At 41.1% G+C, this 15,286-nt stretch overlaps 1 protein-coding gene across 1 annotated transcript; it reads left to right on the plus strand.

The window, feature by feature from the left end:
- Window positions 1-4,801: 4,801 nt before the first annotated feature.
- On the plus strand, window positions 4,802-9,296 carry LOC135555950 (ferritin, middle subunit-like). The gene is made up of 4 exons (XM_064988767.1): window positions 4,802-5,142; window positions 5,515-5,661; window positions 8,521-8,646; window positions 8,939-9,296. The coding sequence occupies exons 1-4, from the start codon at window positions 5,041-5,043 to the stop codon at window positions 9,092-9,094; spliced, it is 531 nt and encodes a 176-aa protein (XP_064844839.1). The 5' UTR covers window positions 4,802-5,040; the 3' UTR covers window positions 9,095-9,296.
- Window positions 9,297-15,286: the final 5,990 nt, after the last annotated feature.

Below are 15,286 nucleotides of genomic sequence, written 5' to 3' on the forward strand. Positions count from 1 at the left end.
AAGGAAGAACCCACTGCTCCAAAACCGCCATAAAAAAGCCAGACTACAGTTTGCAACTGCACATGAGAACAAAGAATGTACTTTTTGGAGAAATGTCTTCTGGTCTGATCAAACAAAAATAGCACTGTTTGTCCACAATGACCATTGCATTGTTTGGAGGAAAAAGGGGGAGGCTTGCAAGCCGAAGAACACCATCCCAACCATGAAGTACGGGTGTGGCAGCATCATGTTGTGGGGGTGCTTTGGTGCAGGAGGAACTGGTGCACTGCACAAAATAGATGGCATCATGAGGAAAAGTCATGATGAGGAAAAGTATATGGATATATTGAAGCAACATCTCAAGACATCAGTCAGGAAGTTAAAGCTTGGTCGCAAATGGGTCTTCCAAATGGAAAATAACCCCAAGCATACTTCCTATGTTGTGGCAAAATGGCTTAAGGACAACAAAGTCAAGGTATTGGAGTGGCCATCACAAGGCCCTGACCTCAATCCTATAGAAAATTTGTAAGCAGAACTGAAAAAAGCGTGTGCGAGCAAGGAGGCTAACAAAACTGACTCAGTTCCACCAGCTCTGTCAGTAGGAATGGGCCAAAATTCACCCAACTTATTGTGGGAAGCTTGTGGAAGGATACCCAAAATGTTTGACCAAAGTTAAACAATTTAAAGGCAATGCTACCAAATACCAATTGAGTGTATGTAAACTTTTGACCCACTGGGAATGCGATTAAATAAATAAAAGCTTAAATAAATGATTCTCTCCACTACTACTCTGACATTTCACATTCTTAAAATAAATTAGTGATCCTAACTGACCTAAAACAGGGAATTTTTACTAGGATTAAATGTCAGGAATTGTGAAAAACTGAGTTGAAATGTATTTGGATAAGGTGTATGTAAACTTCCGACTTCAACTGTGGGTATTTGTAGGATGACACTTTTTCAATGGATTAGCCTCCAATGCTCATGTTCTCTGGCAGAGTTCTAGATCTGGTAAAGGTCATTAATTTATTTTTTTGTACATTCAAGACCAGTTTTAGACCATAAAAGGAGGCCTGCAGTGACTGAAAAGCAGTCTGGAGCTCTTCAACAGCCTGAACCAGAGAAGGAGATTTGAGATTCTTCAAATAGCCACTCTTTGCCTTGATGACAGCTTTGCACACTCTTGGCATTCTTTCAACCAGCTTCACTTGGAATGCTTTTCCAACAGTCTTGAAGGAGTTCCCACATATGCTTTTTACATTTTTAATTTTTTAATTTAACCTTTATTTTACAAGGCAAGTCAGTTAAGAAGAAATTCTTATTTACAATGACGCCCTTCCAAAAGGCAAACGGCCTCCTGCGGGGATGGGAGCAGGGACTAAAAATTTAAATAAATGAATTAAAAAATAGGACAAAACACACATCACGACAAGAGAGACAACACAACAATACATAAAGAGAGACCTAAGACAACAACATAGCATGGCAGCAACACAACATGACAACAATATGGCAGCAGCACAACATGGTAGCAGGAAAAAACACGGTACAAACATTGTTGGGCACAGGCAAATATGCGGGGCACTTATTGTCTGCTTTTCCTTCACTCTTTGATCCGACTCATCCCAAACCATCTCAATTTGGTTGAGGTCGGGGGATTGTGGAGACCAGGTCATTTCATGCAGCACCCCAACACTCTCCTTCTTGGTCAAATAGCCCTTACACAGCCTGGAGGTGTGTTGGGTCATTGTCCTGTTGGAAAGCAAATGATAGTCCCAAAAAGCCCAAACCAGATGGGATGGCGTATCATTGCAGAATGCTGTGGTGGCTATGCTGATTAAGTGTGCCTTGAATTCTCAAGAAATCACAGACAGTGTCACCAGCAAAGCACCCCCACACCATAACACCTCCTCCCCCATCCTTTACAGTGGGAAATACACATGCAGTGATCATCCATTCACCTACTCTGCGTCTCACAAAGACACGGCGGTTGGAAATAAAAATCTCCAATTTGGACTCCAGACCAAAGGACAAATTTCCACTGGTCTAATGTCCATTGCTCGTGTTTCTTGGCCCGAGCAAGTCTCTTCTTATTGTTGGTGTCCTTTAGTAGTGGTTTCTTTGCAGCAATTCAAACGTGAAGGCCCGATTCACGCATAGTACTCATCATAGTACTTTTGCGACTGATGGTTGGCCTGGGTCCAACAGAGATAAACGACGAAGGAAGACATTCGAACACGTAAATACATGTATTATTTCTTACTTCAAACGGGCGGCATGTCGGGTGCAATGTATTATGATTACTGTGAGCATAGTTCCAAGTGTATAAGTGTTGTCTATTTTTCTTTCTCCATTTTCCTCTCTCTACTCCTCCCTCTTTTGATAAACAAGCAGTCATGTTGGTGTTAGTCCACTAGGGACCAGTTTTCATCGTATTAAGTTTATCATCAATAACCTATACCATGTGTGTGTATCCTGTGTTATCATTTAGTTAGTTAGTAAATAAATAATTAAAATCCATTTGTGTTGTACGGAATGATCAGTAAGCTGGGGTTTGTGCATTTGCAAGGAGTATGTAAAGTTCAGAATTATGAAACTGATTTGAGGTAATGATTAATACATGACTGTTAATTGATTAATTTATTTAATCAAGTAGCAATTAAACCTAGTAAGTTGATTCGATACATAACAGTCATTTGATTAATGTTAAGTCACGTCACTTCCCTGTGGCGGTCCTCATGAGAGCCAGGTTCATCATAGCGCTTGATGGTTTTTGAAATGTTCAAGTTCTTTAAATTTTCCGCATTGACTGACCTTCATGTCTTAAAGTAATGATAGAGTGTTGTTTCTCTTTGCTTATTTCAGCTGTTCTTGCTGTTATATGGACTTGGTCTTTTACCAAATAGGTCTATCTTCTGTATACCACCCCTCCCAATTTCACAACACAGCTGGCTCAAACGCAATAAGAATGAAATCAATTCCACATCTGTTAATTGAAATGCATTCCAGGTAACTACCTCATGAAGCTGGTTGAAAGAATGCCAAGATTGTGCAAAGCTGTCATTTTATTTTATTCCTTTAGCTCGGCAAGTCAGTTAAGAACAATTTCTAATTTTCAATGACAGCCTAGGAACATTGGGTAAACTGCCTTGTTCATCAGGGACAGAACAACATATGCCCTTCTGCTAAAACAAGGTCGCAAGGTCACTTAGAACAACCTGGGCGTAACATAGTAAATGTACATCTGGGATACTCCAATTAGTATGATATGTTTTCTATGGTATGTATTCATTTGTGGAAGTCCATCATCCATTTTGTATGAAATGTTACAAACTGCAATTCGTACAATATGTTACGAATTGGATTTTGTACAAAATGTAAGGAATTTGCAATACATATGATATGTTATGAATTCCAATTTGTTGTGGCTAACGTTAGGTCGGTGGCTAGGTGGCTAATGTTAGCTAGGTGGCTAAAGTTAGCGAGGCTAGGGTTTAGGGGTTAAAGTTAAGGTTAGGATTTAGATTAAACGTTTAAGGTTAGGGGAAAGGTTAGCTAAAATGCTAAAGTTATCAGTGATGAGTTTCAAACAAGCAAACGTATCCTTTAAGCATGAATTATCATTTAGTCCAAAAGTGATGTCATTTTCACCAAAACTAAAAAAAAAATGTTTATTTTACTAGGCAAGTCAGTTGAGAACAATTTCTTATTTTCAATGACAATGTAGGAACAGTGGGTTAACTGCCTGTTCAGGGGCAGAACAACAGATTTGCACCTTGTCTGCTCGGGGATTTGAACTTGCAACTTTTCAATTACTAGTCCAACTCTCTAACCACTAGGCTACCCTGCTTCCCCATTCCAAGTATGTCACAGCCCTTTTGTAGCACGATTTTCAGCACAAGTCTACTGTCACTCCCAACAGTCTGAAGAGGCTTTGTCTCATTGCCTCCAAACCTTTGCGCTCATAATGAAAACATTACACTATAAAGTGAGGTTCAGTCTAGAACAGTTGATCATAGTAACAGAGAGCAAGGCGCATACTTCACGGATTATCTATGTTGAAGACCCTTACCCCCATTTGAAGCAGCTTTATCATTTTTCAACAAACAATGAACCTAGATAGTAGATATGACAAACTGATTGATAGATCCTGTTTTGGGTTACATATTAGGAAAAAGGTGGTTCTGTTCTCAAACAATTGGAGTAGAGGCACTACCTGACATACTCGGCCAGTACAGACCAGGGGCTGTATAAAGGTATCAAGCCTGTTGTCAGAATAGGATTAGATGTAATGTTATTCAATATGATCTAAAAGACAAAAACTGAAACTAAATCAGCACTGAGACGTTTGATGCATACTGCCCCACAAGACCTACTTCTTATGAATACCATTGACGTTTGAACTACATGGCTGTATTGAGCAATAACCCACACTCTGAAAGCACCCTGTCAACAGTTGTAGAAGATCAGGTCATGTGAACTGAAGTTGTTAGGACGGTACTTTATTACTGTAGTCTTTGATTTTCATTAGCTGTAAAAATGTTTCCACTTCACAGTTTTAGCTTAATAACATATGTGTGGTTAGATGTACGTAGCTACTGATTTTGTGTAGTTATTCCTAGGCCAATGTAATCAACTTTGACATACCATTTGTGAAGAACAATATGTTATTTGAAACCGAAAGGTGTATCATCAAATACTATTTCTACAAAAGCCAGCCTTTCTTTCTCTGTCCACTACTTTATTCGCATACCTCATTGCCAAGTTCCTGTTGAAATTCTAAAGGTGATTGGCTACGCTTTGTGAGGGTGGATTTCACTGACGCATTCGGGTTGGAACAATAAATAGAGCGAACAAGGATCCTTCCAGTTCACAAGTCTGAGAAGACGCATGAAGAAGTTCTTGCTTCAACAGTGATTGAACGGAACTCCTCTGCCTTCGTCCCGCATTATAGAATATTTCGGATTGATAACATAACACTTACTTGAATTATTATAGCAAGATAGTCGAATAAACCCTTTTTTGTACCGTTACTTTAGATATTAAAGAAAATCTGCCAAAATGGAGTCTCAGATCCGCCAGAACTATCACCACGATTGCGAAGCTGCCATCAACCGGATGATCAATTTGGAGATGTTTGCCTCCTACACCTACACTTCAATGGTAAGGAGTCTACCAAGATGACCGTTTTGTTGATCTACCTGTTTATTATTATGCCTGCGCCTAAATTCCACTTTTCACCTGACTTTTCTGTAGCCAAGAAACTCCGTTAAGTACACATTTGAGTTATACTTGGCTTGGCTATTAATGGCCTCCAGGTAGGTATAACATCCAAATGAAGCCGGGAATCTATCCTACCTTGGACAGAGCGCGTAACAACTCCATGACGGGTTAATTGTCAGGTTACCAAGTAGACTACAGACTAGATTTATTCATGCCTATATCAAGTTTAGTTGCCACAACATGAACAGAATGCCGAGTCATGTTTGGCATTTTTTTTCTTCTTACTACAATGTTTTATGGTTATCCACCCAGGCTTTCTATTTCTCCCGTGACGATGTGGCTCTGCCTGGCTTCGCGCATTTCTTCAAGGAGAACAGCAACGAGGAGCTGGAGCACGCCGACAAGCTACTCTCCTTCCAGAACAAGAGAGGTGGACGCATTGTCCTTCAGGACATCAAGGTGAGCGCCTGACCGCCGAGAAACACATTTACATTGTATACTGCTCAACAAAAAAGAACGTAAACATCTTCGTAGAGGGTTCTCTGGTTGAAAGGTTCTACCTGGAACCAGGTGGTTGATCTCTAATCTATGGCAAGAAGTCTAAAGAACCCTTTATAGTCAATCTAGGGACTTTTTTTCTAACACTGAACTTCAAGTTGTTTTGGATGAGTAGTCATTCATGTTAATACTGAGTTCATTGTAAGGCAGGCCTTGTGTGGCTGCCCTGGTATTAGAGCAAGGTGACCAGAGGAGATAATGTCCTGACTTCTTAGGCCTGAACTAGAGGTCGACCGATTATGATTTTTCAATGCCAATACCGATTTATTGGAGGACCAAAAAAGCCGATACGATTAATCGGCCGTTTAAAAAAAAATAAAAAAATATTTGTAACAATGACAATTACAACAATACTGAATGAACACTTATTATAACTTAATATAATACATCAAAGTCAATTTAGCCTCAAGTAGATAATGAAACATGTTCAATTTGGTTTAAATAATGCAAAAACAAAGTGTTGGAGAACGTAAAAGGGCAGTATGTGCTATGTAAGAAAGCTAACGTTTCAGTTCCTTGCTCAGAACATGAGAACATATGAAAGATATATATATATATATAAATTAAAAACTGATCTATGATTAGGCTACCATTCCTTCATAATCAAATTGTAAACAGGCATATTAGTGGTGTTTAAAACAGTTAAAATAAATTAAATGATATGTACACACAGTGTGGCGGGGGTAGGTCTACAGAGGTCGGCGAATCATAGTGATGTCACAATACCATATATATATCACACACACACAGCTATCTCTCTCTCAATATTCCCAGGTAAGAAGTTTTAGGTTGTAGTTATTATAGGACTATTTCCCTCTTTCCCATTTGTATTTCATTAAGCTTTGACTATTGGATGTTTTTATAGGCACTTTAGTATTGCCAGTGTAACAGTATAGCTTCCGTCCCGCTCCTCCCTGGGCTCGAACCAGCAACACAACGACAACAGCCACCACATCGAAGCAGCGTTACCCATGCAAGAGCAAGGGGCAACAACCACCCCAAGGCTCAGAGCGAGTGAAGTTTGAAACGCTATTAGCGCGTGCTAACTAGCCAGCCATTTCACTTCGGTCACACCAGCCTCATCTCGGGAGTTTATAGGTTTGAAGTCATAAACCGCGCAATGCTTGACGCACAACGAAGAGCTGCTGGCAAAACGCACAAAAGTGCTGTTTGAATGAATGTTTATGCTTCTGCCTACCACTGCTCAGTCAGATACTTGTATGCTCAGTCAGATTATATGCAACACAGGACACGCTAGATAATATCTAGTAATATCATCAACCATGTGTAGTTAACTAGTGATTATGATTGTTTTTTTATAAGATAAGTTTAATGCTAGCTAGCAACTTACCTTGGCTTACTGCATTTGTGTAACAGGAAGTCTCATTGGAGTGCAAGGAGAGAGGCAGGTTGTTATTGCGTTGGACTAGTTAACTGTAAGGTTGCAAGATTGGTTCTCCCGAGCTGACAAGGTGAAAATCTGTCATTCTGCCCCTGAACGAGGCAGTTAACCCACCGTTCCTGGCCGTCATTGAAAATAAGAATGTGTTCTTAACTGACTTGCCTAGTTAAATAAAGGTGAGTAATTGATTTATTTTTTAAATCGGCGCCCAAAAATACAGATTTCCGATTGTTATGAAAACTTGAAAACGGCCCTAATTAATCGGCCATTCCGATTAATCGGTTGACCTCTAGCATGAACACACTGCCTCCATTCCGTCATAACCGCTGAACTGAAAAGGCACGAGGGGTGTTACTCAATCTACTCTATCCAAACTCTCCCAATGTTAATAGAATATCTGCTCACTGCCCAGTTTCAAAACAAATTTTATTGGTCAATTACACCGAATACAACAGGTGTCGACTTTACAGTGACATGCGTATTTACGAGACCTTTCCCAACATTGCAGAGTTAAGGAGATACTTGCAAAATACAGAAGGCAATGGTAACGCAAAGAATAACAAGGCAAAATACAAGAAGTACTGAGACAATGTGCAGGGGTATAAGGTAGTTGACAGTACGTACATGTAGGTAAGGGTTAAAGTGACTTGGCAATCAGTATGTGTGTATATGCTTGTGTGTGTGGGCTTATGTAGTGTGTCGCGGTAAAGTCTAGTGAGTGCGAATTAAGTGGTTCAACACATCTACTCAGACCCCTGTTTGCCTACAGAACAGCCTGAATTATTTGGGGTATTCTACAAGGGGTCAAATGTTCCATAGGGATGTTGGTCCATGCTGACACGATGGCATCAGGCAGCTGCTGCAGATTGTGCGGCGATATAGTCATGCTGTGAACAGCCTGTTCCATCTCATCCCAAAGATTCTCTATTGGTTTGAGGTCTGGGGACTGTGCAGTAAACTGAACTCGCTGTTCCAGACAATGTTTTTCCACTCAATTGCCCAATGGAGCCACCTGTTAAAAATTATTTAAGCTGATAGGAGTGTAACCCTGTGGTCGTCTGCTGCAATGGCCCATCCGTGAAAAGGATCGAGGAATTGTGTGTTCTGAGCTGGGGTTCTGGAAACCTTCGGCGTTGCAAGCGCCATTCTCTATCGACTGAGCCACACCAGACCCATGATGTGCTTCATAAACTCCAGCTTATGTGGTTGTTCATATTGACTGTTAAAATGACTCCAGCTTGATCTTTTTACATTGGTTCCAGTTTGTCAGATATTTTGATTTAACTGTTGACTTTGAATTATGTATAGAAACATCTGCTAGCAGTCCATAACCCTTCTGTGTTCACTGTCCTGTGTAGAAACCAGAACGTGATGAGTGGGGCAATGGGCTGGAGGCCATGCAGTGTGCTCTGCAGTTGGAGAAGAATGTGAACCAGTCCCTGCTGGACCTGCACAAGATTGCCTCTGACAAGGTTGACCCCCATGTAAGTAATATCATCACATAGAATACAGGTACTGTCTCAGGAGATGATCAGGTTGTTGTCGCTCTGCTAACTAATTACACAGGATTGTGTGACCTGCCTCTTCACACGCACACAATAGTCCAGACTCATGTATGCCACTATACACACACACACAATACAGCTTGTGCAGGAGTTAGACAGCTGCAAACACCTCATTATCTACACATATGCCATTACCACCAGGCTCCTGTGTTTTACTGGATCTACAGTAGTATGTAGTCATTCTCTTTTCTGACCTGTTTTCCCTCTTTAGCTGTGTGACTTCCTGGAGACCCATTACCTGAAAGAGCAGGTGGAGGCTATTAAGAAGCTGGGTGACCACATCACCAACCTCACCAAGATGGATGCTGTCAACAACAAGATGGCGGAGTACCTGTTTGACAAGCACACCCTGGGAGGCCAGAGCTAAACCACTTCCATCCCCAGGCTACGGCCTCCAGCCTCAGACCAGGACTCCTCTGATAGATCCTCCTGGCTTTGCATTTATAGGGAGGGGAGAGGGTTAAACTGGTGCAGTGCAACACAGCTGTAACATTGAGGTATTTTTGTTGACAACACTACTGTATTTGAGGCAAGGCATCTTGTAAAACAATAAAAAAAATATCACTAAAGTTTGATGTTTTCTAAGTGTTGACCTGTAGTAATGGATGTTGTATCAGTCTATTCAGGTTCTTTGCTCCGTCTTACTAAGCATCTTCATACTGGTGATAAATTCTGACAATTGGAGACCTCCTAGTGGCTGAGGGTCATAACAATAGAAGTTCAACATTAGGTTTTATAAAGGACATTACGTCTCACCACAGAGGGCACTATTACAAGAAATGTGACAGACACCATGTCAATTAAGTGCCCAGCTGTCAACTCTACCCATAAAAGTGAAATGGGTAACTACAGTCAATGTAGACCTGAACTCTGTATCTCAACAGGTTATTAGACAGCCTCGAGGTAAATCCATATGCAGTATTTCTCTAGTGATGGGAAGTTCGGCTCTTACTGACAAAAATTAAATCTTGACTAATTTTGTTTCAGTTGGTAATGCCCAATTGCTCTCCTACCAGCGAACTAACTGAATAATCACAATGCCCCTCGTTCACCATAAAGGCCTTATTGAAGCTGTCATATGGTTGCAAAGCTATTGGTAATTTACCAAAATTACTGAAGTCTTCTGTAATTAACAGGCAGCCTAATTTTGGCAATTTATACTTTAACTGAAAATATTGCTACTTTTCATGTGTCCATATAGTACATGGGTTTCTAGTGGATAGACCAGGTGGCTGAAGGGGAAAATAGCCTGAAGTGTTTAATCAACAATGGCACTTAAAATAATTATCCAACTCATCCGTTTTTCTTCACACAACTGCCACCAACATTTACAACCATGAAATACTGACATGGTAAAATATTTGAGTACATTTGTTTTTTAAAGGCAATGGTTTTCATTTCGGGTAATATTGTGCAGCTTTGTCATTCTATTTTAAATGTGATACGGCCACACGGAGGGCCTGGGATTTGTGATAAGTACCCAAAAGGCCACTGGATGGCACCTGACTAAATGACATGTTCCTTGAAATTAACACAAATGTGTGTTATGGATTCCTTTTCCCTGCTTTCAAGGCAGCAGCTACTCTTCCCGGGGTCCAGCGAAATAAAGGCAGTTCGATACATTAACGTTACATTACGAAAAAGATTTCACAACATGTTGACCCTCAGGCCACTACTCTACCACATATCTACAACACAAAATCCATGTGTGTGTCTATTTTGATTGTTATTGTGTTTTTAAATATTTTACTGCTTGCTTGAGTTACTTGATGTGGAATAGCAGCCATGTCATGGCTCTCTGTAGTACTGCGCACTTCCAATAGTCTGTTCTAAACTTGGGGACTGTGAAGAGACCTGGTGGCATGTCTTCTGGGGTATGCATTGGTGTCTAGTTGTGTGCTAGTAGTTTGTGTGTGGCACCTGACCACACGACTGGACAGTAGTCCAGGTGCGACAATACTAGAGCCTGAAGGACCTACCTTGTTGATAGTTAAGGCAGAGCAGTGCTTTATTATAGACAGACCTCTCCCCATCGTAGCTACTGTTGTATCAATATGTTTTGACCATGACAGTTTACAAACCAGGGTAACTCCAATGAGTTTAGTCTCAACATGTTACATTTCCACATTATTCATTACAAGATTTTGTTGAGGTTTAGTGTTTAAATTTTAGGTCCCAAATACAATGCCTTTAGTTTTTGAAATTCATGTATTTAGGACTAACATATCTTGCCACCCATTCTGAAACGGACTGCAGCTCTTAAGGTTTGCAGTGATTACACCGGCTGTGTATAGTGTTGAGTCATCAGCATACATAGACACACAGGCTTCACTCAGTGCCAGTGGCAAGTCATTTGTAAAGATAGAAACAAGGGGCCTAGAAAGCTGCTCTGGGGAATGCCTGACTCTGCCTAGATTATGTTGGAGAGGATTCCATTAAAGAACACCCTATGTGTTCTGTTAGACAGGTAACTCTAGATTCACAATATAGCAGGGGATGTAAAGCCATAACACGTATGCTTTTTCCAGCAGCAGATTATGATCAATAACATCAAAAGCTGCAAAGAAGTGTTTAAAACATTTTTTAAAAATGTTTCTGAATTAAATAATTATATAGTTTTTACCTTTATTTAACTCGGCAAGTCGGTTAAGAACAACTTATTTACAATGATGGCCTACCCTGGATGAAACTGGGTCAAATCTGCACCCCCTATGGGACTCCCAATCACAGCCAGATGTAATACAGCCTGGATTTGTACCAGGGACTGTAGTGACACCTCTTGCACTGAGATGCAGTGCCGTAGACCGCTGCACCACTCGAGAACCAATTGGACCAGGATCGTCCGGGTTAGGGGAGAGTTTGGTCGGGGTAGGCCGTCATTGTACAATAAGAATTTTTTATTTTTTTTATTTAACTAGGCAAGTCAGTTAAGAACAAAATCTTATTTACAATGATGGCCTATCACGGCCAAATCCTTACCCGGACTGCGCTAGGCCAATTGTGTGCCACCCTGTGGGACTCCCAATCATTGCCGGTTGTGATACAGCCTGGAATCGAACCAAGGTTTGTGGTGACGCCTCTAGCACTGAGAGTTATGTAATGGATAACTATTTACAGTATCACTTACTGTTTATAACTTTTTGCGGCTGGTCACATGATGGACCCGGTCGTGACAACTTAGCACATGTTCTCTGGGTTGAACATTACTGAAAAGATTTGCATTAAAAGCATTAAGAAAATGCTTTGTAAAAAGCAATTTAATGCTCTGTTTGCCCTTCTGCTAAAACAAGGACACTTAGAACAACCTGGACTCAAGGGGTAGACGTAACGTAGTAAATGTAAATCTGGGATACTCTAATTAGTATTGTATGTTTCGTATGGTATGTTTTCATCCTTTTCGTATAATATGTTACGAACTGCAAATTGTACAATATGTTAGGAATTTGCAATGCATATGATATGTTACGAATTCCAATTTGTTGTGGCTAACGGTAGGTCGGTGGCTAGGTGGCTAATGTTAGCTAGGCTAGGGGTTAGGCGTAAAAGTTAGGGTTAGGTCTAAGGTTAAGATTAGGATTTAGATTAAAGGTTTAAGGTTAGCGGAAAGGTTACCTAAAATGCTAAAGTTGTCAGTGATGAGTTTCAAACAAGCAAACTTATCCTTCTGCCGAAGTTGGTTCCTCTCCTTGTTTGGGCGGTGTTCGGCGGTCGACGTCACCGGTCTTCTAGCCATCGCCGATCCATTTTTCATGTTCCATTTGTTTGGTCTTGTTTTAGTACACACCTTGTTTCAATTCCTTATTTACATGTTGTATATTTTCCCTCTGTTTCCCCCATGTCCTTGTCGGGAATTGTTTATTGTAAGTACTTGTGCTATGTTTTATTGGTGCTCTACAGGTTTTGTACCCATGTGTTTGTTGTTTTGCAAGCCATTAGTTTTATAAATTTAACAGCTCTGGCTATTCACCAAGTTCTGCTCTCCTGCGTTTGACTTTCCTGCCACCAGTTAAACACCCCTGAAAGAATTCACAACCCGTCATGGAGTCAGCAGGAACAGATACCCCTGGTATAGGGGTCGAGGAGCGCATCCAAGAGCAAGCGAAAGTGAACCACCATCTCGGCGCCATCATGGATCAAGTTATCCAGACCCTGGACCGCTGGGAGAGACAGGTAGGTTTACCGTTTACCCGGCTCCCTCGGGAAGAGAGAGGGTGTCCTCCCTCATCTCGTGCCTCTCAGGGAGAGCTCTGGAGTGGACCAGCGCCACGTGGGGAGAAGGAGATGCGGTGTTGGAGGACTTCACAGAGTTCACCCGCCTTTTCCGGGCAGTCTTCGACCACCAGTCAGGCCGAAAATCTGATATCAACTTTGGAGGGGACAATTACATGAAATTTTCTCAAGAGCAATTCCTGAGGGGGACACCAAAAGTAGTGCTGTAACACAGCCTACGTTGTAACATGTTAAATGTATATTGAGGAACCATAATCACTTCTACTGGATAATTGATAGGTACAGTAGTTAACTGAAGGGTTGTCCCAACTTGTTCAAATTTTTAAATCATTATAATACTACTACTAGTAATAATAATAGTTATAGCACTGTTCCTTATCAGTCCAGTCTGCACCTGGTTAAATAAAGGTGAAATAAAAATAAAAACGTTCCCTGGTGACAATTTAGCTTTTGCAACGAGACCATTAAATATATTTTAGACAATGGTAGAATAGGGTGTAGTTCTGTTCAGTTTATCGCTAACCTTATCACAGGGACTTTGAAACACGACAGCAGCATGCTGATCTTTGAATAAACTGACGATAGCAAAGATTCCATCTTTGACGACGCCACATAAATGGAATAGGTACTAGCTAGCTTGATAGTCAATGTTAGTTTACGCGCTAGCTCTGTAAATTCAGCTAGTGTGTGAACCCTGCCAACATGTTTAAACGAAACATTGATATGGCGCGATTGACTGGATTAACCTCACATCAGTTACATGCATTGAGTGCCTTTCGGACAGTAGATACGAACCCTCTATTACCTTGCCAGCTAAAGAACTGGCAGTGGATCAAACCATTGTGAAGGGCGGGGGGGTCGCAATCTTTTGAAACTTAAAAAAGCGTCTAAGTGTCTATAATCAGCACAAGTTCTTTCATTGCGTAGTATTAATATTATTGAAATTACATAGTTATGTTTACAGTGATATATTGGGGGGGACAAATCATATTTCCGCCTATGGTTCCAGTTCGTGCGCCATCTGTGGCCGCAGAGAGCACGGCTGAAATGCCTCGACACATTTGAGACATGGGTTGTGTATGTGTGCCATGGGCAAGACAGATTTAAGTGCCTTTGAACAGGGTCGGTGCCAGGTGCACCGGTTTGAGTGTGTCAAGAACTGCAACACTGCAGGGTTTTTCACACTCAACAGTTACCCGTGTGCATTAAGAATGGTCCAGCACCCCAGCCAACTGGACACAACCGTGGGAAGCATTGGAGTCAACGTGGGCCAGCACCCCTATGGAACGATTTCGACATCTTTTAGAGTCCATGCCTCAACGAATTGAGGCTGATCTGAGCGCAATAGGGGATGCAACTCAATAGTAGGAGGGTGTTCCTAATGTTTGGTATACTAAGTGTACAAGGCAACTATAGAGGGGTGTGCTGAGCATTTGTGTATGTAATAAGGCCCACCCATCACTGCACCCCTGCCAAATCATGTGAAATCCATAGATTAGGGCTTAATTTATTTCGATTGTGTCACGTTCTGACCTTAGTTCCTTTGTTTTGTCTTTGTTTTAGTATGGTCAGGATGTGAGTTGGGGTGGGCAGTATATGTTCTTTTTTCTATGATTTGGGATTTCTGTGTTTGGCCTGGTATGGTTCTCAATCAGAGGCAGCTGTCAATCGTTGTCCCTGATTGAGAACCATACTTAGGCAGCCTGTTTTCACCCTTGAGTTGTGGGTGATTATTTTTCCGTTTCAGGGTTTGCACCATTCGGGACCATTCCGGTTTTCATTTGGATTCTCTTGTTCTTTTGTATTTTTGTATTCATTCTCATTAAATTACATTATGGATACATACCACGCTGCATTTTGGTCCTCCGATCCTTCCTACTACTACTCCTCCGAGGAGGAAGAGAAAAGCCGTTACAGATTGACTGATTTCCTTATACAAACGAACTCAGTAAAATATTTTAAATTGTTGCATGCTGCGTTTAGATTTTTGTTCAGTATAATAAGCAGGCTCAGGTAGAGCCGGAAGCTAGCCTTAGCCATGGCAGGTATGCTATAAGGCTATGATAAAGCACTAGGCCTGGAAATGGCCACATTGTGGGAAAAGCACTGCCCTTGTATAATACAATTATAACCGTAAAGGATGCACTATCAACACAATAATGAAATGCGAGACAATGCCATCAGACTAAGGTGCCTGCATGTAGCCTCAGCATTAAATTCATAGCAGCTGAGGGCTCAGACAAACTACAGCTAGCTGTTTTTACATGGTCCCAGGTCGTGCCGGATTTAGCAACAGTTTAAATTCATCACAGTATACAATTGAGGTAAA

This window comes from Oncorhynchus masou, chromosome 15 (assembly GCF_036934945.1).
Source record: "Oncorhynchus masou masou isolate Uvic2021 chromosome 15, UVic_Omas_1.1, whole genome shotgun sequence".
NCBI classification, from domain to species: domain Eukaryota; kingdom Metazoa; phylum Chordata; class Actinopteri; order Salmoniformes; family Salmonidae; genus Oncorhynchus; species Oncorhynchus masou.